Source organism: Idiotropiscis lumnitzeri, chromosome 14 (genome assembly GCF_059441095.1).
Source record: "Idiotropiscis lumnitzeri isolate Australia: NSW breed Sydney's pygmy pipehorse chromosome 14, RoL_Ilum_1.0, whole genome shotgun sequence".
NCBI classification, from domain to species: Eukaryota; Metazoa; Chordata; class Actinopteri; order Syngnathiformes; family Syngnathidae; genus Idiotropiscis; species Idiotropiscis lumnitzeri.
Genome location: NC_142404.1, coordinates 20,507,552 through 20,528,225, shown reverse-complemented (window position 1 = coordinate 20,528,225; position 20,674 = coordinate 20,507,552). Strand labels below are relative to the sequence as shown.

The 20,674-nt window shown below is 47.9% G+C and overlaps 2 protein-coding genes across 2 annotated transcripts in view; one reads left to right on the top strand and one right to left on the bottom strand.

The window, feature by feature from the left end:
* The window catches only part of LOC148323988 (titin-like), a 149,733-nt gene that overhangs the window by 122,003 nt on the left and 7,056 nt on the right, over window positions 1-20,674 (bottom strand). Inside the window, 25 exon segments of the mRNA XM_088314508.1 lie at window positions 120-170; window positions 378-839; window positions 2,176-2,631; window positions 3,938-4,126; window positions 4,632-4,745; window positions 4,881-5,165; window positions 6,512-6,743; window positions 7,538-7,706; window positions 7,781-7,922; window positions 8,095-8,355; window positions 9,400-9,660; window positions 10,352-10,612; window positions 11,502-11,765; window positions 12,021-12,281; window positions 12,401-12,661; window positions 12,974-13,237; window positions 13,333-13,605; window positions 13,915-14,181; window positions 14,438-14,719; window positions 15,466-17,162; window positions 17,428-17,596; window positions 17,669-17,833; window positions 18,802-19,046; window positions 19,853-20,094; window positions 20,274-20,501. Of these exon segments, the coding sequence (XP_088170634.1) occupies window positions 120-170; window positions 378-839; window positions 2,176-2,631; window positions 3,938-4,126; window positions 4,632-4,745; window positions 4,881-5,165; window positions 6,512-6,743; window positions 7,538-7,706; window positions 7,781-7,922; window positions 8,095-8,355; window positions 9,400-9,660; window positions 10,352-10,612; window positions 11,502-11,765; window positions 12,021-12,281; window positions 12,401-12,661; window positions 12,974-13,237; window positions 13,333-13,605; window positions 13,915-14,181; window positions 14,438-14,719; window positions 15,466-17,162; window positions 17,428-17,596; window positions 17,669-17,833; window positions 18,802-19,046; window positions 19,853-20,094; window positions 20,274-20,501 (7,501 nt within the window).
* Window positions 4,808-20,674, top strand: part of LOC148323987 (zinc finger E-box-binding homeobox 2-like) — a 40,286-nt gene continuing 24,419 nt past the window's right edge. Inside the window, exons 1-3 of the mRNA XM_088315198.1 lie at window positions 4,808-5,372; window positions 5,474-5,584; window positions 5,659-5,807. The gene's annotated coding sequence lies outside the window, so the exon portion shown is untranslated. The remainder of the gene's footprint in view (window positions 5,373-5,473; window positions 5,585-5,658; window positions 5,808-20,674) is intronic.

Sequence of the window (20,674 nt, the reverse complement as noted above, 5' to 3'; positions counted from 1 at the left end):
GGAACTGTGAGGAATGGTTGAAACTTGAGCAGAGTAAGACTACATTGGAATATTCATGACATGAAATGTTGTGCATCTGTCGGTCTGCTCGGTCATGCACATTCCAAACATGTTTTTACCTGAGACTTCCTCCTGGACCTGGACCACAGGTGCCCTCTTGTCCACCGTGACTGTAACGGCACAAACGCGACAAATTAAAACCACTCGGCGACAAGTCGTGCATTCGTATCAGTTGTGGATTCTTCTGACTGACAAGTAACCAAGTGATGTGAGTGGCGCCAAACATTGGAGTGCTCGTAAACCTCGAAAAAGAAGTCCTGGCTGTGTAGGTGCAAACAAGTGTGGAAGAGTGACAAGAGAAGCATGCAGATGCCAACCTTTGGTCATCAAGCCGCACTCGACATCATCGGCTGCGGTTTTGAAAGACAAAGAGCCCCCTTGTCTGGCTCCCACATTCTTAACAGTCATACAGCACAGGGGGCCGTCACGTTTGCGTGAGTATGACGCCAAATCCACAACATTCAAGCGTCTGTAAAGCCAAACGGCAAACGGAGTGGGAAGCCCCTTCATAACGCAACACAGCGGGGGGCTGCGCTTGTGCGACAGCAGCTCTCGGGGAATCTGGATGAGGAAGTCCGGGAGGCTGCACAGATGGGCGTCGGGAAAGCTGTCCAGTAGGTAGAGCTGCGAGTATGGGGGCAGGGATCCCGGCTTATCTGCTGTCTTTTCCTGGTTTGGGCCCTCGGCAGAATCTTTTGTGTTCTCCCTGTCTGCCTGTGAGGCCGCGTGCACAGAATCTGTCGCAACGGCGCACTCGCCTTTGACATTTGCCTCTTTAGCTGGGTAAGAATCATAGGTAGGGAGAGTCATTAGGGATCATAGTTGTTATTGACACGTTAGACCAGTTTGACATCCTCACACTTGTTATCAACATGTACGTTCACGCTTGTTAGGAACACTTTAAGTGACACGCTCAGACTTGTTATCAACACGTACGCAACAATTCACCACAACATCCCACATTAGTCTGGGCGGCAAGAGGTCAAGTGGTCTCCAATGGCACTACTGGTAAACCGGCCCTTCTGCGTTATTTGAGCAAGACGTGAATGGCTTGAATGATGACTTCAGCCTTCTCTACAGCTGCAGTTTGAAAATGTCGAGTGCCAGTTGAAAGACGCCAGTTAAACTGCTTGGAAGGGGGACCTGGTGGCGACTGTTTTCAATTGTCCATTTTAGGTGATTTAAAAACATAAATCAGATGTCGTTGACATGAACCAGTGGAGGATGGGCTAATGAATCGAATGCCTTAATCTTGGTCCCGCTGGACGGAGCACACTCGCATCATTTCTGCCGACACTGGCATTGAGTGGTTTGACTTCCAAACTGTTCGGCTACGCCAGTGTTTCCCAATCCGAGTTACCGAGCATGTTGCAGGGGAAACAGATAGGATTTTTCTTCAGTTCCAAATACACATTGGCATTTTTGTCATTTTGTAAGCCTGTCCAAAAAAATGCAGTGTACGCTAGAGCTCGTTTCCAGAGGTGAAGCCACGCCAAAAATCCGTGCGTGTTAGTTAGGAGGCTTTTTTTTCCCCCAAGGTAACATTTCAGTTTTTGTTTCATTTGAGTTCCAATTCCTGAGAATTAAATGTTACGAAATAAGGAGACAGAATGAGATGAGTTTCGTGTTGCGTTCTACTTTTGGACAATAATCAAGTTAGTATGGCACGCCCCAAGATGATGAGATTTTGTAAATTGCAGAAAAAAAAGTCTTCAGGTCAGCTGAAGTCACTCGAGTTCTGCCACCCCGAAAATATTTGGTCGCCAAAGACCCGTCAATGACACATAAAGACACTCAAATTACGGACACACATCGACATGTCAGTAACATAAAGCAAGTTAGTGACATGTTCATGCGCGCAATTGACACGCAGACACACAAATATCAATCCAAATAAACATCTTGTTGAGTTCCACGTCGATAGCAGGCGTGAACGGGTGCTAGGTCTTAAAGTATTGTGGTATTAACATCTAAAAGGGTCAGTAAGGTGGGTGGATGAGGTTAGCAAGGCGTGGCGGTGATCAAAACTTGCGAGAATCAAGAGAGGCTGCGAGGAAAGCAGGTGGAGGACTGGGATGGACAAGGCAGCGTGAGAAAAAAATAATGATTTGGCACCTTCCACGGTGAGGCGAGCAGATGAGCTGTTGTGGCCGTGGTGGTTGGTGGCGGTGCAGCGGTACACGCCCTGGTCGGCCAGACTCACGCCCTGGATGACCAGGGACAATAGTCCGTCGCTCTGAGAGCTCTTTGCCCGCTCCCTGCGCAGGTTCTGGCCATTATGATCCCAAACCACCCCGATGAACGGCTGCCCGTCAAACGAGCAGCTGAACTCGGCCATCTCGCCGCTTTTGACGCGGATGTCCCGCAGCTCCATCAGCAGTTGAGGTTTCAGGGGCGCTTGGATTTGAACGCTGTGTTCTGAGCTCTCCATGTCAACCTCTACCGTCCGCCAAGAAAAGCCGGAGCTCTCGGAGTAGGACTTGGTAAACTCAGTAAAGGTCTGAGTCTCCAGCCTGTGACTTAGCTTAGTCTCAGCCAAAGTGCTTGGCATACTAGCTAAGGTGTTTTCATCTGGGCAATAAGAAAGAGTACATGGGTTAGCTCATGCACGCTTGACTGGAGACCAGAAAAAAGGAGACCAGAACCTCCACTTGGTTGCTTTTCAACCATGCTGCATACATCTGGAATTAGAAGGTACGCTTTGTCCGAGGCAGATGCGGTGCATTTGGCAAGCACACAAAACCCACAACATGGCCTGGACAAGCTACCGCTAATGCCAGCGCCAACGCATGTTGGTTCATGGCTCCAGGTTAGGGCACCAAATTGGACTACTACTTTTCCGGTCAAACACTTCACAGCAGGCATGGAGACAAGACGCACATAACAGGATAAACAATGAAACCGGATTAAGTCACATGACCTGACATCACACGATGTCTACATCCATCCATTATCCAAACCGCTTATCTTCACGAGGTCGCCAACGTACCGGAGTCTAGCCTCGCTAGCTTCTTCACGCCCCTCATTTCCCTCAAGGGATGAATAAATGATGGATGTAGTACGACATCATGTTGCAAGACATGAAATGACATCACGCCACAAAACATGACAGGTTATGACATCGCGCGACACGATGGTGTAAAATTGAGGCATGACCAAGTAAGACTTTGTCTTGTTGCTCGTGAGCTGTGGACATCACAAGTTCTCCTCCAAAAGGAAGAAAAGTTGTCTTTTTGGAACAGTTCTTGTTTGACCCAATTTTAGACTTTGCATTGAATGTTCTTTAATTAATCGAACAACTACGGTACTAGTAAGACAAAACTGTACTAGTGCAGGTGTCAAATCTGTGCTAGTAGTAGTTATGTGACCAGTGGGGACCAAAGATCAAACTAGTACGTGGACCTTAAGTTGGATATCATGGCTGTCAAATAAGAATCCAATTATTCACAGCAGACTCATCGTTAATGAAGATCGCTCAAGCCAGGAGTGTCAAGATCCAGTCCTCGAGGGCCGGGGTCCGGCATGAGTTTCATCTCTCCCGGCTGCAACACACCTGATTCAAATGAGCAGGATACTTATCATGCTTCTTCAGAGCTTGCTGATGAGCTGATCATTTGAATCAGGTGGGTTGGAGCCGCGAGAGGTTAAAAACATGCAGGATACCGGCCCTCTAGGACTGGATCTTGACACCCCTGGCTTAAGCCGTTTGAGCATCAATTCAATAGTATACTCGTTTGCTGACTTGTCTCACGACTGAGAGTGCATTAGGACATGGACCTTAAGATGGAAATCAAGGGTAAGGACTCAATGCTCAAAGGGTTTGGCTGGAGGGGACAGAGATTATTGTCACTGACCGGTCGTCATGCCGGCAACTCACCATCAACATTGAGACTGGCTTCACACATGACCGTTCCCCCCGAGTTCCTGGCAACGCAAGAGTACTCTCCTTCGTGCTCGAACGCCACACTGGAAATGCTCAACTGGCAGACGTCTCCAAATCGGGACATCTTAAAGACGTCCGATTGTCGGAGTTCTCTGTCGTTCCACAACCAGCTGATTTGCAAATCTGCACCGGGGGGGTGGGATACCATCAACATGCGGTACAGCAAACTACAGTATGATATCGCATCGTTTCGTATGCTCCTCAAAATAAAATCTTTCGCGCCGTAACATATCTGCACGGTTTGATAATGGCCGGCTGGGTCTTGCAAGCTTCAAACCCAGAAATGTATTTTTGCCTTTTGTATTTTGTCTTTTGACTGTCTGGAATCTGTGAAAGTTTGTTGAATCACAGCAAAATCAGTTGCGCAAGCTAGCACAGTACTCGAAATTGCAGTCGTTCTATCGTGTGACGCGGGTCGGAGACAACCCAAACTGTCCGCTATCGATCTACTGGATGCCTAAAAATCTTTTAGGTGTGTTCTCATTCTTTGTGTCTCTGGCGCTGCTTACGTCACACTTTGCTTCTTTTTTGCTACGGTGCTTTTCTGTTTAACTTAATTTCGTTCTTGCTGTGTGAACCCTTGCTCAACTCAAAGGCGGTGTGAGCGGATGGTGAAGACAAATGTTACCTTCCCCAGAGACGGCACACTCCAGCTGGGCCGGCTGTCCCTCTGTGACCAGGATGTGTCTCATGGGGGAAAGCAGGACTGGGGCAGACACCCGGGATGCAATTTCTTGAGGAACTGCAAGACAAGAAATGTGCGTTACAGCTAGGAAACAGCTAATTCAAATTCCCAAGAAAGTTGTGTGAATGTGAAAGTCACAACGACATCACATGTGCCGGTGTGAAGATTCCAGACCAGAACCACTGAACGAACCTTCCACATTGAGAGATGCGGAGCTGGTCGCCTCTCCAAAGTCATTTTTGATCTCGCAGCTGTAGATGGCGGCGTCCTCGGGGAAAACCTCCAGCAGCAGCAGTGTGTGCTCGTCTTCGTCGTGCAGGAACTTGCAGGTGGCGCTGCTGGTCAAAGACTGGGAGTCCCGGAACCAGGTCACCTGAGGTCGCGGGAGCCCGCTCACCCGTACTGAGAAGCGAACCGATTTGCCCGATGTCACTGCCTGGGGCTGCATGGGCCGGACCACCTGAGGAGGTTCAGGGACTGGAGGCGGACAAAGGGGGAGGACTGTTAGGCTTGCTGCATACATCAAGACAACCGGGCTATTTTTTGTTCCAATTCTTTCCGCTCCCCGAAAGAGGATGTCAAGCAGCCGACAATCCTTTGTCGTCTAAGACTGTCCTAGAAGAGGATCCTTCAGTCTGAGATGTGTTTAGAGTGGATTTGTCATGATAATCAGGTCTGAAAAAGGTCAGCAGACAATCGCAAACATTAACGGGGCCCTAATAGAATCCGCGGCGAGTGTGGCTTAGGTTAGCTTTAGCGTGTGACGTTTCTTTTTGGGTTTCCAGGTGGATAAGTCCCATTTCTACTGGGACGTCCTCAAGGGGTGAGGAGGAACCAAACCTTTTTGTCCTTCTTTGTTTCGCAGTTGCCGCCAGTTCAGTTGCGTCACTGCCGAGGTGAGTCGGCTACCAATGTGCCCTTGCGAGTAGACAATTAGCCAGAAATGCTAATTTAACAATTGACTCCTTAGCGTGCCGATAAGTCCTTCCGGGGATGACCCGCGCAACCGAGCGGCGTTACCAACAAGAACTTTGACGCAAACAACTCCCTAGAAGTGTGGCTGACGACGACTTCCCAGATGTGGATTCGGAGCAACTCGCACTGCAGCAGCTGGTTCAAGTAAGTCTGTTTATATTATTGTGGTCGTCGTTAGCTTTGCCGCTAACGCATCAGTGCTAGCTCAAAGCAGGCGACTAAATATCTTGTGTAGTTCCAAACGATTGCTGGTTGGAATTTCTGGTTGACAAAAAAAGTTTTCATTTCCTTGAACACTTGCTTCTTCGCCGTCATTTTGCTTGTTGGAGGCAATTTGGTTCTCTGGACTTGATGGGGAACCCGAATAGCCAGAACTGGAGCACCTTTTTTTGGCTGCTTCTCCAACCAAGAATTTTACTTTTCAAAAAGTTTAGAGTTTCCTCAACTTTTAGCTTACCACCATTTTCTTCTGCCACAAAAACTAACACCTCATATTTTTTCAACGACTGATAAGAAATGAAACTTTTTGTTTTTGCTTCAATTGCACTTTTCAAAAGTAGCTCTCTGGATGAACACCCGGCCGATTTTCTTTTTGTTAACTTGGCCGTGTGAACAAATTAGCGGAAGACGCTTGTTTTCGTTTTGGTTTTCCTGTTAAAATGTCCCTCCTAATTTGTTTAAGATGCTGAAAATGCGTGCCAGCACTTAGGAAGATTTTCTTTTTTCTGAAGTTTTGTTTTTTAAGAAAGCGCCTCGATATGATAAGCGGAAGCTTTTCGGTCTGCTTCAGAAATCCAGAACGTGAATTGAATCCGGATCAAAGCCTCCGATTTCTGCTTTGCCCTTACGTTGCACGTGAAGGCCGATGGTGCTGCTGTTCTTTCCGGCGACGAAGGTGTACTGGCCGCCGTCGCTCCTGTAGGTTTCGGCGACGGTGAGGCGGTGGAGCTTCCTGATAGTGACGTAGCTGAAGCGCTGGTCTGCCGACAGCTGGATCTCCGTCCCGTTCCGCAGCCAGCGACCTTCCACGTCTTCCTCATTCACTTCGAACTCCAACGTCGCTCTTTGTCTCTCGACAACCTAAAACGAGTCGGCAAAAAATGACAAAAGGTGACAAAGTGCAACCAGCACCTGCGCACGTTGCCGTCCATTTTGAAGCAAAGCAGATTTGCAAGTTGCGTGGAACAAGTCGTGCCACAACCTGGTAGCAGCGAGCTAGCATTTGGTGGACTGTTTTGGTCTGGTCTGAACATTTTGGTTCTTTCCATTTTCTTTTATTGTGCGTGATGCTGCTACGTGTGTTCATTTCGTGAAAGTTGAAGATGGACTTTGGTTGAAATATGTTTGTCCCTTTTCATTCAAATCGAGAGCACAAAGCAAGCGTGGATCTGTGGATCCCATTTGCACAAAGTGCGAGTGAGACTTCTGTCCCATTTCTTGACAGTGAGATGCTAAGGAAGACTTTCCTTTTGCAGTTTTTCCTTGAAGTTGAAGCGTGGTTTGAATGAATTTCAACTCATCGATTCTTCAATTAAAGCCTGAAAACTGTTTAGATAATCGAGATGTCGTTCAACTTTGCCTTCAGCCTCTTCGCTACTTTTGATTTGTCCGTGAAAGCCGACTGCTTATCTTCACGCGATTTCAAAAGAAAACCTTTTCAAGCTTATGCGTTGACTTTGAAAAAAGCAAATGATGACCCTAACTCATGAATTAGACTTTTGAACAAATCCGATTCATTGATTAATCAATTATGAATGGAACATTCCAAGAATTGTTAGTTGCAACTTGTGAAAATGGTTGTGCTCTCTCTATCGCCGATTTTCAAGTAATCCTAGACAAGAACCAGGCTCCCCTTTGAGACGAGGTGAACTCACAGTCACATTTTTACTTGCGGGCTCCGAAATCTTGATGTCCCGTCCCTCAACCGCCAGGTTCCCTTTGGACACGCTAGACCCAGCCACAGCCGCATACTCTCCAGAGTCAGACAGACGGACGGACGGCAAAACTAATCGGTGAGCAAACGTCTCGGAGATCATCTTATATCTGCGGAAAAAAAATCTTTTCACTTGACTTTTCTGCCGTTTTGTGGTTGTTGGGGAAAAGTTGTACTGGGCTACCTGTCAGACGGCTCCAACTCCTGACCGTCCTTCATCCACACCACCTGGATGTTTGCTTCAGAAACTTCACATTCAAAAGTTGCTCTCTTCTTCTCTGTGATCTTCAAGTCCTTCAAGTGTTTGCTGAATTCAACCACACGAGCTGACGCCAGAAAACAAAGTCAACTTTCAGTGCGGCAAACAATCAATGAGGAACAAGGAATTAGCTGACTGTTTGCTCTAGGTGTCTGTCTATGTCGGTCTGTTGGTCTGTGTGGGTTCACCATGTCCGTCTGTTGGTTCAGTGTGAAAGCAGGATTTCCCCGCACGCTTACCCTCCACATAGAGCTTGGCGGTGGTGACCAACTGTCCCGCCGCAAAGGTGTACTCGCCGCTGTCTCCAAAGTGAACATTCCGGATGCTTAGCGTGTGCATTTGCTGTTTGCAGCGAGCCTGGCATCTGTCGCTGGAGCGGATTTCCACGCCGTTCTTCAGCCATTTGGAAGAGATACCCTCGTGGTTGACGTTTACCTCAAACGTGACCGTGTCCTTTTCCTGAGCGTTGATGTCCTTAAGCGTGGCAGAAATGATGATGGCTGAAAAGGCAAAAACAAAAAGTTGAAGTCGCTTGTTTTGGAGACCATGCCTGTCAAGTATGGCAGTCCGGGTGTCCAATCCGGCCAGGTGGGACATTTCAACTGTCACTTTTCAACAAAAGGAACTGATTTTGTCCACTGGACGGCGCACTGACGACCACCTCATGACATTGTGAAATCGGCTCTTGCTTGCTATTTGACGCCTGACATTGAAAAGATGCCAAGGTTCACCAGCAAAGCAAAACAACTTCATCTCAAATGCTTCTGCACAAAATCCGCAAGCAAGTGGCCTACAAAATATTGTTTCCTGTCCAAAAGGGTTGCTTTAGAAGAAGCCTTTGATGTTCTCTCACGTGCAGTCAAAACTATTTTGGAGTCCACGTCTACAACGCAGGGTGACACCTGCAACCTCTTTCTGAAAGGGGACACGCTTGAGCCTGTTGAGGTTGCCACGATTTCCAGGTCAATTGAAAATGATTTCTAGATGGCAACAAATTGTTTTAGAAGCAGTTCATCATGTATAAGATCTGAAACTGGTTCATAAAACTGTTGAAATTGCAATCATTTTCAATCAAGTTCAGATTGCTCAACAACAACATGGCAAATGTTTCTATTTGAGTGTTTGCTTCTAAACATTTGTTGCTGGTCTCAGTTTAGGCCTGAACGTGGCCCCTGAACTCAAATGTATTTGATAAAGATGTCCTTTATTAGTCCCACAATGGGGAAATTTGAACCTCCGTGAATCCCAATTGGGGAGGATCAACCTCAACCAGCGTGCCGTGAGAGATCATCCGGTGTTCCACAGCAAATGATCCAAATTCACCCTAAAAATTTGATTTACTCCGACTAAATGAATCTTTTTTCAACTTTCTGTCCCAGTGACAAAAATTCCAGAGGCACCAACATGAAATGCTTGTCTGCAAGACTACAAGGTTCAAAATTTGGCAGCGGATCCACTTTTTCTGGCAGTTTTGGTTTTCATGTAAAACATGTGGACTGACTTGAGGACCACAAATAAACTGAGTAAAACGTTTCGCAACTTACAGCTGACGGTGAGAGTGGCAGACGCGCGATCGTTGCCGCACACAAAGGTGTACTCGGCCGAGTCGTCCCTGCAGGCGTTGGTGATGTTCAGCTGGTGGAGCTTGCCCTGCACCGCCATGCGGAACTTGTTGCTCATCTCGATCTCCTCGCCATTTTTCAGCCAGGTGGGCGGCACGTTGAAGTGGGACAGTTCGCACTCAAACGTGGCCCCTTGGGTCTCGGCCACCGAAGCGCTCTTCAGGGGTTTGACCACGCGAAGAGCTGCAAAGCAAAAGGCGAGGGGTCACTGCTAAAGCGAGTTTGGATTGTATCAAAACAACATGAAGTGTTTTCCCGTTAGATGGTGCTACGATGCTGTCTGTCAAATTGGTCAACCTGTGCTTCATTGTTCGCGAACATTTTCGAATTTGATTGAAACTGCGCATAGCAGCACGCCGTTTTCTTCTCTCGAAACAACAATGTGATTGTAGACAAATCTCTCCCCGTCGTTTTTGGTCTACGAGATGAAGTGACGCCAGAAGCAGAGTAGCGATTTTGCCAGCCTAAACAGCACATTTGAATAAGTCTGCGTGCTTTGTTACAAAGTGATCCGTTGGAATTGAAATTGCGTCCGGCTGGCACATTCAAAGTCTGAGTCATAAACGGGCCAAGGATATAAAGGAGCTTCACAGAACTTGATTGGAGTTAAGTGATCACACCGGCGGAGTGGGGGAAAATAAGTCTTCCACTGGCTAGTTAGTCTCGGACTCTTAAATCATCAAACGTGATGACAAACAGCGACGCGAAATTCAAACAAGGAAACATCTTGATTTCTGACTTGCCCATTCACTCCATTTAAGAAATAACGACGACAGCGCACTCGCCTGGACTAAGTTCTAAAGGAAGCCTCTACACAGGTCTTGTGCGTATTTCACGGTGGCGTTCATAAAAGATAAAGATAACGATTGCTTACACTCGACGGTTAGGCGAGCGCTGCAGCGCAGATGAATGACCACCGCCGTGTACTCCCCCTCTTTGCTGCTGTTCACATCCTGGACCAGCAGCTTGTGCGACTTCTTCTCGGATGTCATCCTGTAGTGTTCGTTGGCCTGCAGCTCCACGTTGTTGAACAGCCACTTGACTGGAACGTTGTCCTCCGAGATGGCCAGTTCGAAAACGGCCGCGGATCCCTGGAGCGCTGTTACGTCCTTGGGCTTCTTTAGGATCTTGATGGCTGTGAGGATCACAAGAATTCAAACGGGACAATGACTTCCGTATTTGCAGTTCCCCGACTGAACTCTGAACTCTCGCCGCTGAGCCGCGGCAGAAAATAGCGTGACTCAAAAGAAGAAGTTACCTGAGCTAATTTTTTCTAACTTTTGAGACATATTTCACAGATAGTTGCCTAACCAATTTTCGGACATTTCTGTTGCTCGGATTAACGGCACAGACGTGCTCGTTTGATGCTAATATGGAGCGCGCACTGCAGTCTACCAAGCTAGACTGAAACTCAAATTCATGATGAGGTTGGGCTCCCAGTCGGTCCCTTTAGAAGTGGCTTCTACGCAACCAAGTGGTCTTCTCTGTACTAAAGACATCCACACCTACATACCCTCCTCAGCCTTAGGTTAGTTTTTTTTTTAAGGGAATGGAATAAAACCCAAACCTTTTTGGATATACCTGACAGTGCAACCTCAAATGGAACAAGTCATGGTCTTCAGTTCAGGTCAGCAGTCAATCCCCTTTCTGTCAGCAAGCACCAAGAGCACTGAGTTTTGGGAGAAAATCCACACAAGCATGGATGGGGTAATGCAAACTCCATAGCAGAAGGTTGGCGTCTGGTTTTGAGGCGCCAACCTCAGTGAGACCAAACTGCTAAGCATTCATTCGTGTCACCTTCCAAAATCCAAATTGATGCAGAGGGACCTGTGGCTGAGGTGGACAAATTGAGAGTTGATCAGAGAATCTGGCAAGATGCGGAAACCTACCTCCAAAGGGACAGACTGGGAACCGTCAAATAACGCTTTGCCTTTTGCCACCCGGTGTGATGTGTGATGTCATGACGAATTGTGCTCAGGCAAATGTTACTTCCCAAAAGCAGAAAAAAAATGTCAAGTGCTTACTTTCAATGTTCAACCTGCCATTGGCGGACAGCTTCCCCAACTTGAAAGAATAAACGGACTCGTCCTGCGTGGTGCAGTTGTTGATCTTCAAAGTGTGCACAGTGCCGCTGACGCTGATCTGGTATTTGTCGCTTTGCTTGATCTCCACTCCATTCTTGATCCACTGTGCCCCCCTTACATTTTCGTGGGTCAGCTCCAGGCTGAACACGGCGTCTTGTGTCTGGACAACGTTCAAGTTCTTCAGAGTCTTCCTCACCTTCACGGCTGTGGAAGAAAGAACGAGGTTTGTACCAGCACTGGACTGGACCAGATGTCAGCTTTCCTGGCCTTAGATAACCTTTGATCGGGCTGCTGCCTGTCAATAAGTGGGCCTAATTAAAGACAATTTGATTTGTAAGATAATTTAAAGTGTAATGATTCAGTTTGGATTCGATGCACACCTCAATTTTCTGAATCAAACCGTTTTTGTTACTACCCTACTTTCTATCCATCCATCCATCCGTCCAGGGTTAGGGTTACCTTCAACTTTGAGATTGGCCGAGGTCTTCGAGCTTGCAATCTGGTAGGCATACTCTCCGATATCGCTGGCTTTGGTGATGACAATGACGAGGCGCCTGACACAGCCGTTCACCTGGCTCAGGACATTCTCGTTCAAGTCCACGGGCTGGCCGTCTTTCAGCCACTTGCCTTCCACGAACGGGTTGGCAACCTCGCAGACCAGCTCGGCCGTCTGTGAGTCGGCTACCACCAAGTCCTGAAGAGGCTTCTTGATAGCGCCCCCTGGTGACAGGAGATTAGCATGAGCTCCACCACACCATTTTTTTGCCATATCTGAACTTTCAAAATACCATCCTAAGCCAGTTTCCAAACACTCAGCAAAGCAAGCACGTTCGACATACCTGAGACGGTGAGCAAAGCGGAGCAAGTCTTCTCGCCGGCAGCAAAGGTGTACTCGCCCTCTTCGTCTTTCATAGTATTTAGGACTGTCAGAGTGTGCAACGTATTCTTGGACTCCATCTTGTATTTGCTTCCCGCTTTAAGCGGCTGCCTCTTGAAAGTCCAGAAGGCGTCGATGCCAGGGTGAGACACATCTACTTCAAAAGTCACGTTCTCCGACTCGGCGCACTTGTTGTTCTTCATCGGACTCACGATTTGGACGGCTGCAACACACCAAACAATTCAGAGTTGAGACATTGCGATTTTCCACCCATTTTCTGCAGCGCTTCAACTCTTTCGGGTCACGTGCGAGCTGGAGCCTATCGCAGTTGGCTTTTGGGCAAGAGGAAGGTTTGGTGGGGGGCAGTTTGATGATTTTTATCGCGGGCGCTTCCAGAACATATACTACCGATAAATGCTGGTGAACTTGCACCACAATAATTACGGTACTCCAATGCCTGATTTAACGGAATAAAATTTTGACGTCCAAAAGATTGCATCGTGTATGAGCTTCTTTGCGTGTTTGTGCGACTTACTCTGCATGGACAATCTGCAGTTGGTGTCAGCCCGGCCAACCACCAGCTTGTAGTGACCTTGGTCAGAAGCAAAGGTCCTACTGAAGACAAGGCGCTGCTTGGCTCCTTTAGCCACCATCTGAACCCGGTCACTGGGCATTATCGGTTTGTCGTTGTGGTACCACTTGACCGAGCTAATGTCCTGAGCCGAGATCTTGGCCTCTAGAACGGTCTTGGTGCCTTCGACTGCGCTCGTGTCCTTCAGTGGGATCAGGATGCCAATCGCTGCAATGCAAGACGCCGGTGGTCCATGACTTGGCAAAGCACATGAAGAACTGCAGTTAATCCAGATTGCGGGAATTGTACAGCATGTTACTTACTGCGGATATTCAGCTTTGCAGCCGTGTAGATTCCCTGAGTGGGAACTGCAAAGGAGTAAAGACCAAAATCGTCCTTTCTGGTGTCCTCAATTAGGAGTTTGTGGATCTGTTTGTCGATGACCACGTGCACCCGGTCCGAGTCGGTTACAGCTTCTCCATCCTTCATCCAAGTACCTTCAACGTTTCCTTGAGAGAACTTGACCTCCATCTGAGCAATGTCGCCCTCGCACACCGTCAGATCAGTGAGAGGCTGCATCAGGGTCACCGGGCGGACTGAAACGGGAAACGGGCACCAATCACTGTTGGAATGGTTGCGATCAGTCAAGAAATGTGGAAAGAAGCGACAAATGTGGCTCTCAAGTGAAAACTGTGGATTTGGGGGATTGTTGAAAAGTAGTAGTTCCCAAGAAATCCTGAATTTTGTGACTATTTGGAGGTTTGAATGGTTTGATATCAGTTTCAAAATGTGGAAGGTGCAGAATGTCATCAAATAATTTGAACCTTTTCTTTGCAATGGCAAAAGTGGGAAAACCGATGAGAAAGAAAAGGCAAAACATCACAACAGACATCTCCCGGACTCACATTTCATCTTGAGGGAAGCTTGCGTCTTTAAGTCGCCCACTACAAACGTGTATTGTCCCTGGTCGGCCTTGTTGACTTCTTTGACCGACAGGCTGTGACGGCCGCGCCGCGATGAGATGACGTGCTTGCTGCTTGGGGACAACTGCTTGTCTCCAAAGAACCACACGCCCTCGGCATCCTCGCGGGAAACCTCACACTCAAACTCTCCAGAGTAGGTCTCCGGTACCTCGGCGCTCTCAAGGAGTTTCAGGATCTCCAGCGGAGCTCCTGTTGGTTCCACATTACACTTGGGTTGCATCCAGCTACCTAGCTCCACGCTAGCGCATTTTTGTAAATAATTGATTCTGTTTTTTCCTGGGACAACATGAGACCGATTGTGAGGTGACGACAAATTTGCATGGTTATCCGAGCTGTGCAGTGACTACCTGATAGTGTCGCCAAGTGTCATTTTTGTCAGCATTGTACCATGAAAAGTTCAAATCAAAAAGAGATTTTAGTGAGATCTCTCATTGAGGCAACCCACCTTCAACGCTCAGCTTGGCGCTGGTTCTGACGAATTCGTCGTCTATGACCGCGCAGGAATATTCAGCGGCGTCTTTCATTTCCAACATGAGCACTGACAAGAAGTGGACTTTCCTGTCTGAGTGCATCCTGAACTTGGCTCCAGAGACAATCTCCGTGTTGTCCTTCAACCATTTGACCTTGACGAAGGGTTCATTGGTTTCACACTCAAACGTAGCCATGGTGTCTTTCTCTTTGGCGTTGATGTCGTCCAACTTCTGTGTGAACGTGATGACTTTTTTTGCTGCAACCCCCAAACAGAAGCTTTGTGTCATCTCGAGGGAAAGGACTTTCCAACCGGTTTACCAAAGCTTTGTGCCGGCTAAAACAGACTGGGAGCTATATATGCGATTAGATACACAGAGAGAACGGATCTTTTCCACTCATGGACTCCAATTTTTTAAATACCTGACAAAAATGATCGACACGTAGAGTGCGGCAATGCAGTTTGAGAACTAATGAATGATCCGAGGACTGGTGTCTTGACTAGTCCCAGTCAGGATTCTTGTAAGATCAGCTGTGTTAAAGCTCTGTATTTGGCGCTGGCCTCTTCCAGTGATTTCTTTTAGTTGACTGACCCAAATTTGAAACGTAACGCCACGCATGCGCAGCTACTAAGCAAAACCTGATTTTCTGAAAATGGAACCGTCTCCACCACTTCTACACCAATTGCCCCACTGCCTTAGTAAATCCGCCACTACACGGCCATTAACAATGCGCACGATGCAATTTTGACCCTATTTTTGTGTGCTGAGTAAATCAGGCCTGTGGATCTTGGGCTTTCAAGGCACTCAGAGCGCTTCAACATCACTACAACTCATTCACCGACTGATGACGCAGCATCAGGAGCAACCGGGGGTTCGGTATCTTGCTGAAGGATACGCCGACAACGGCCATGCAGCCCTATGGAGCCATATTGCCCCAAAATGATTTTTATGCATTTCATTTGTTGCTGAGGAAGAGTATGTCTCAGAAAGACCTAAATATTACCTTGCACCAGAAGGAAAGCATGACTAGAGGTCTCGCCAGCAGAGTTGACAGCTTTGACCATGATGCTCGCCGAGTCTTCCGCTTGGACGTCTCTGATCACCAGTTCACACACGTGGTCTTCGGGCCAGAACCAATAAAGCCGCTCAGTCTTCTCCAGTTGAACACCATTCTTGAACCATTGGCATTCGGGTTCTGGTTTTCCGAGGACCCGGACTCTGAACTTGACTTCGTCCCCTCGTGCTGCTGTCTGACTTGTGATGCGCTCCAGGATTTTGGGAGCTTCCATGTTTGCTGAGAGCTTAACCCTTTCTGGTTTGAGTGGTTTGGCAGTGATTTTGCCTCGCTCTTCCTCTTTTTTCTTCTCTTCTTCCTCCTTCTCCTTGGCTCGATGAAGGAGGTCTTCCTTTGTTTTCCTCAGAAGATCCTCATACGATTCATCTCTCTTACGAGACTTGAGTTCCACGGCCGTGATGGATTCGTAATAGCCCTCTTCAGTCCTGCGCTTGAACTTGCTCCTCAACTCCTCCGATTCCTCAGTGGCCTTTTCGTGAACAATCCTCTGGGCTTTCTTGAGCTTGATGATCTCTTTCTGCTGACTGTCTTCTGAGGCTTGCTCCACCTTCACCACCTCAAATGGAGTTCTTCCAGCTTCCTGTGGAGTTTCGGCTACTTTGGGCTCAGGAGCCCGGCGAAGATGTGTCCTGAAATCCTCCCTCCGCTGAATCTCCAGTTTGACTGTGTGCTCTGTAGAGCCTATGTTGTTGTCCGCAACCACCCTGACCTCACCTGAATCGTAAGACTTGATGTCAACAATCTCTAGGTAGTAGATGCCATCGTAACGTAGTCTGTAGCGCTTGCTCTTGCGAATAAGCTGTCCGTTGAGGTACCAGTTGACCTTAGGCACAGGGTAACCAGTCACTCTGCAGCGGAATCGGGCAATGTCTCCTTCCAGCACTCGAGTTGGTTCAGGAAGCAGGACAATTTCCGGTTTGGTCTTTTCTGTCTCCTCATCGGCTCCCACCCCTGCGGGTCCACCCTCATGAGCCATGCGTTCCATCTCCTCGATCCTGTGCACACCAATCCTCCCCTCGGGCAGCTGGCTCTCCTCAACCAGACCCTTCTCGTCCTTGACGATCAGGGTGGCCGAGTTCTGGTCCACTCCGAACTTGTTGGTGGCTCTGCAAGTGATGACGCCGCTGTCGCGCGCGTACGCGACCTCGTAGTCCAGACTGCAGTAGCCAAATTCGTTGATCATTCGGAGCCGGTTAGCGGCCTGCAGGGGTTTGCTATCGTGGAGCCACTCTACCACCATGGTGGGGTCGCCAATGGGGGTCAGCCTGCACTCAAAGTGAGCGGGGCCAAACTTCTTCATTCGAACGGAGGTCAGCTTCTTCTTGAATTGCGGTTTCTGTTGCTTCTCTTTGTCGTAAAGGTCTCCCTCCTCCCACTGCTCTTGCCCGTAGCGGAGATGCAGGGGCTCCAACTCTGGAGGGGCGATCTCTTTGGCCTTGTAAGTTCCTTTGGGAATAATGAGCTTCCTCTCTGGCTGTGGTTCTGTGTAGTCCATCTCTACGTTGACTCTGCAACGTGTGGTGTCTCTGCCACCTTTGTTGATAGCTGTGGCTGTGTACCACGCGCTGTCTGAACTTGACGCAGACGCCATCTGGAATGTTGATTCTCCTCCGGTTCCTTCAATCCTGAAACACAATTGTAATTTTTTTCCTTTGAATTATTTGGGAAAGCCACATTTGTAAACTTTCTAAATGGAACATGGTCAACTTAAATATGTGAATGCCTCGTGCACATCTTGCAGTTCGACAGCACGGAGCTGAGGGACAAAATTCCTGTTGTGCATTTTTGTTAACTTGAACTGTCACTCCAAAGCCCGTTTTTTTTGACCAGCGCGGTTTACTTTTTGAACCACAGCTACAAAACAGTTTCAGGGTGTAAGGTAGAACGTACTTGATATGTGGATGCTTGTGAGGCGTGATAATGTCGCTATTCTTGAGCCAGACAATGTCTGGCAAGGGGTTCCCAATGGCTCTGACTGCCAGTTCAACCAGAGTTCCTTGTCTTACGCTAATGTTCCTCAGCCTTTCTGTAAACTGTGGCCGCACCAATGTTTCTTTGGCTGCAAAACAAGAAAATGAAAAACTGAAGCAACAACAAAATCCAAAACTTGCAACCGACGAGCTGTTATTACCATCGACGGTGAGCGTGACTGAGATGGATGAGCGTCCAGCTCTGTTCTGAGAGACCACCGTCCACTCGCCCGAGTCTTGTGGCACGGTTGGGGTGATGATTAGCGACTGAGTACCGTCCTCTTTGATCACAATCTTGTGGGTATAATCACTGACCACTTGTTGTCCTGTGCAACAGCACACACACGTCAAATCCAACCCCTTGTCAGCTATCAGAATAAACCAGTGCTTCTCAATTATTTTCCGTCACGCCGCCCCTGCCAAGAAGAAAACAATTCGCGCCCCCCACCACCAATTTTTTTTTACATTTTGTACTGATGTACATTTCCTTTGTATATTAATGTTAGATAATGTCAATAAAATGTCCCTTAGCAAAGCTAAATTGGTAAGAAATATCGTTTTTAGAACTATTATTGTGTAGATCTCGAAACTCAGTACTCTGTGGTGCAAATATTGATGATATGACAAATATTTACTATTCGTTTGACATCGAACCTCTTCGTCATGGTGACGTCATCTTATTCTGTTTCTATACGTAATGATTGCAATACAACATTTCTGTTCATAGCTGCCGGCTCTCCAACCAAACGCAGTTCGAGTCAGACTTCTGTTAAAAGTCGAGCGTACATCGAAACCCTTATTACTCTGTAATTCATTTTAGCGTTTAGCACGCTTAGCTCCTCCTTGTTTAAAAAGCTTCTTGATATTGGGGTTGTTTATTTGTCATCACGTAGCTTGCTGCTGCTGTTGAGCACGGACTTAGATATAGTGCAAATAAAGCTCATACTGCTGCAGCGCAAGATGGCATGGCGGCTAGCATTCAAGTAGCGCCGATAGAAATTACTTCCGGGACAACGTGTGGCAGGGTGATGATTTTTTTTTTTTTTTTTAAATCAGTACTCCGTGACCTACTCCGTAAACCCAGGGCACAAACCACAGCGTTGACTATCTCAAAATCTCGTTGCCTGAGATCGCAATTTCGGTTCCAAAACAATCATTTAGTCGTACTACGGCCCCTCAGCATCGCACCGGTCCCCCTCATGGGGACGCCCCACTATTTGAGAATCACTGGAAAAGACTGACAAGTGCGACAGCATGTGTTATATGAAGAACTTTTGATCTCTTTACTACTCACCGTTGTGGAACCAATATGTGTCTGGCATGGGTCTGCCGACCACCTTCAGGTCAAATCTGGCAGTTTGCCCTTCGGAGCATTTATACGAGACGGGCTTCACTACAAATACGGGCTTGTAGAGTCTCTCCAGCTGAGCCTCGTCCGTCTCCTCGAGCCTTCGAGCCGGCGAACGTCCGGGAGAATGACTAGGAGACCGACTGAGGGAAGGGCCGGGTGAGCAGCTCAGCGAGCGAGGAGACATGGACCTTAAGAACAACAACAACAAAACACTCTGGAAAGGATGCGATAGAAAGCATCTAAGTCAAACGTCTCCTACGCCCTGAACGGATTTCACAGCTATTCAACTCATGTCAACTTTGTTCGCTGGTGCCAAGAGGCCAGAAAATGGTGCCAATGTACAAATACCTATTTGAGTGAAGTTGATATTAAAGCATGAATAAAAACCGAAAATAATGCTTTGAAAACTCTTTTCAACCAAGAATCGATTAAATACACAACAAAGACGCGATATTTCAAGTTCAAACTGATTCCCTCACGTTCCAAAAAAGGTGGGCGAGGGGCAACAAAGACTGGGTACACCTCACGTGGAACCGGTTCACTGGAAACTGGTGAGTGTCCTGATTGGTTAGAAAAGGAGCATCCCCGAAATTGTTGACTAGTAAGGATGGGGAGAGACTCGTCACTTTGTGAAGAGCTGCGTGAGCAAATACTTCAGCAGTTTAAGAACGTTTCATAGTTTACAACTGCAAGGAATTTCGGGATTTCAGCATCTCCGGTCGATAATAGCATCAGAAGGAAGATTGGTTGAAGTCTGTGCACATAGGACGCATGGCAAAAAAAAAAGACCACAAAAGAAAGAAAACCCCAAAAAACCCAGCCCTGACTGCTGCTGACGTCTGATCCTTTCCCCTCCGGCGCCGCATTAAAAAACTGCATCTTCATGGAAAGGACGTTGCCACGTAAACACTTGAGAAAACCAAACCTTGCAATGCCCTCTTCCTTCCAAATTTCTGTCTGCGGGAAAGGCAGCCAGCTGACAGCATGAACGTACCGGATCCTCTGCACGGCCGGCGGCGGACTGTACGTCCGGGGCGAGATGCTTCCTGAAGGTTCCACGTAGAGTTTCCCGGAACTGACGGCGTTTCCCTTCACGTTGCTGGCCAGGGCACTGTACACGCCCTCGTCCTCGGGCAGAACTACTGGTAGTCTCAGGCTGGCACGTCCGTCCTGAAGAACCGCCATCTGGTAGCGCTCGCCTGCGTGGATACGCTGACCGTCTTTGAACCAAGCGATCTGTCAAAAGCGAATTTTACGTCATGTTTGACGTGTTATCCATGTATCACATCTTAATCCTGAGGGACCTCTGATCAAAAAGGACACTTTTCAATTCCTTCCGACCCACTTCCTCGTGTTGAAGTGGCCAAACCAAGCAGACTCCGGATGTTGTCACGCTGTCGGAAAAGAGCGCTCACCTTTGGCAGCGGTGCTCCAAGCATCCTGCAGTGGAAGGTGACGCCCATTCGCTCGACGACACGGTAGTTTTTCACCAGCGTATCAAAAGTGGGCGGCTCGACCTCGTCGTCTGCGACCCTCGCCGCCTGCTCGCCATTCTCGTCCAGCAACTCTCCGTAAGTGATCCTCAGGATGCTCAGCTCAATTTCCTGCATGATGCGCTGCTCAATGATGGACAAGTGAAAATCCTGTGTGCCAAAACAGAAAAGGGGATAAAAGGTCTGAGACCATCTGCCAGTCCGGTTTCCTTCATTTTACGCGGTGGACTTTCAATAGTCGTCATCCGCTGTTCTTGAGTAGTACAGAAATTATTTCAAACGTGCTGATTCAACTCTTTCACTTCAGTAAAGTCCAAAAGTAC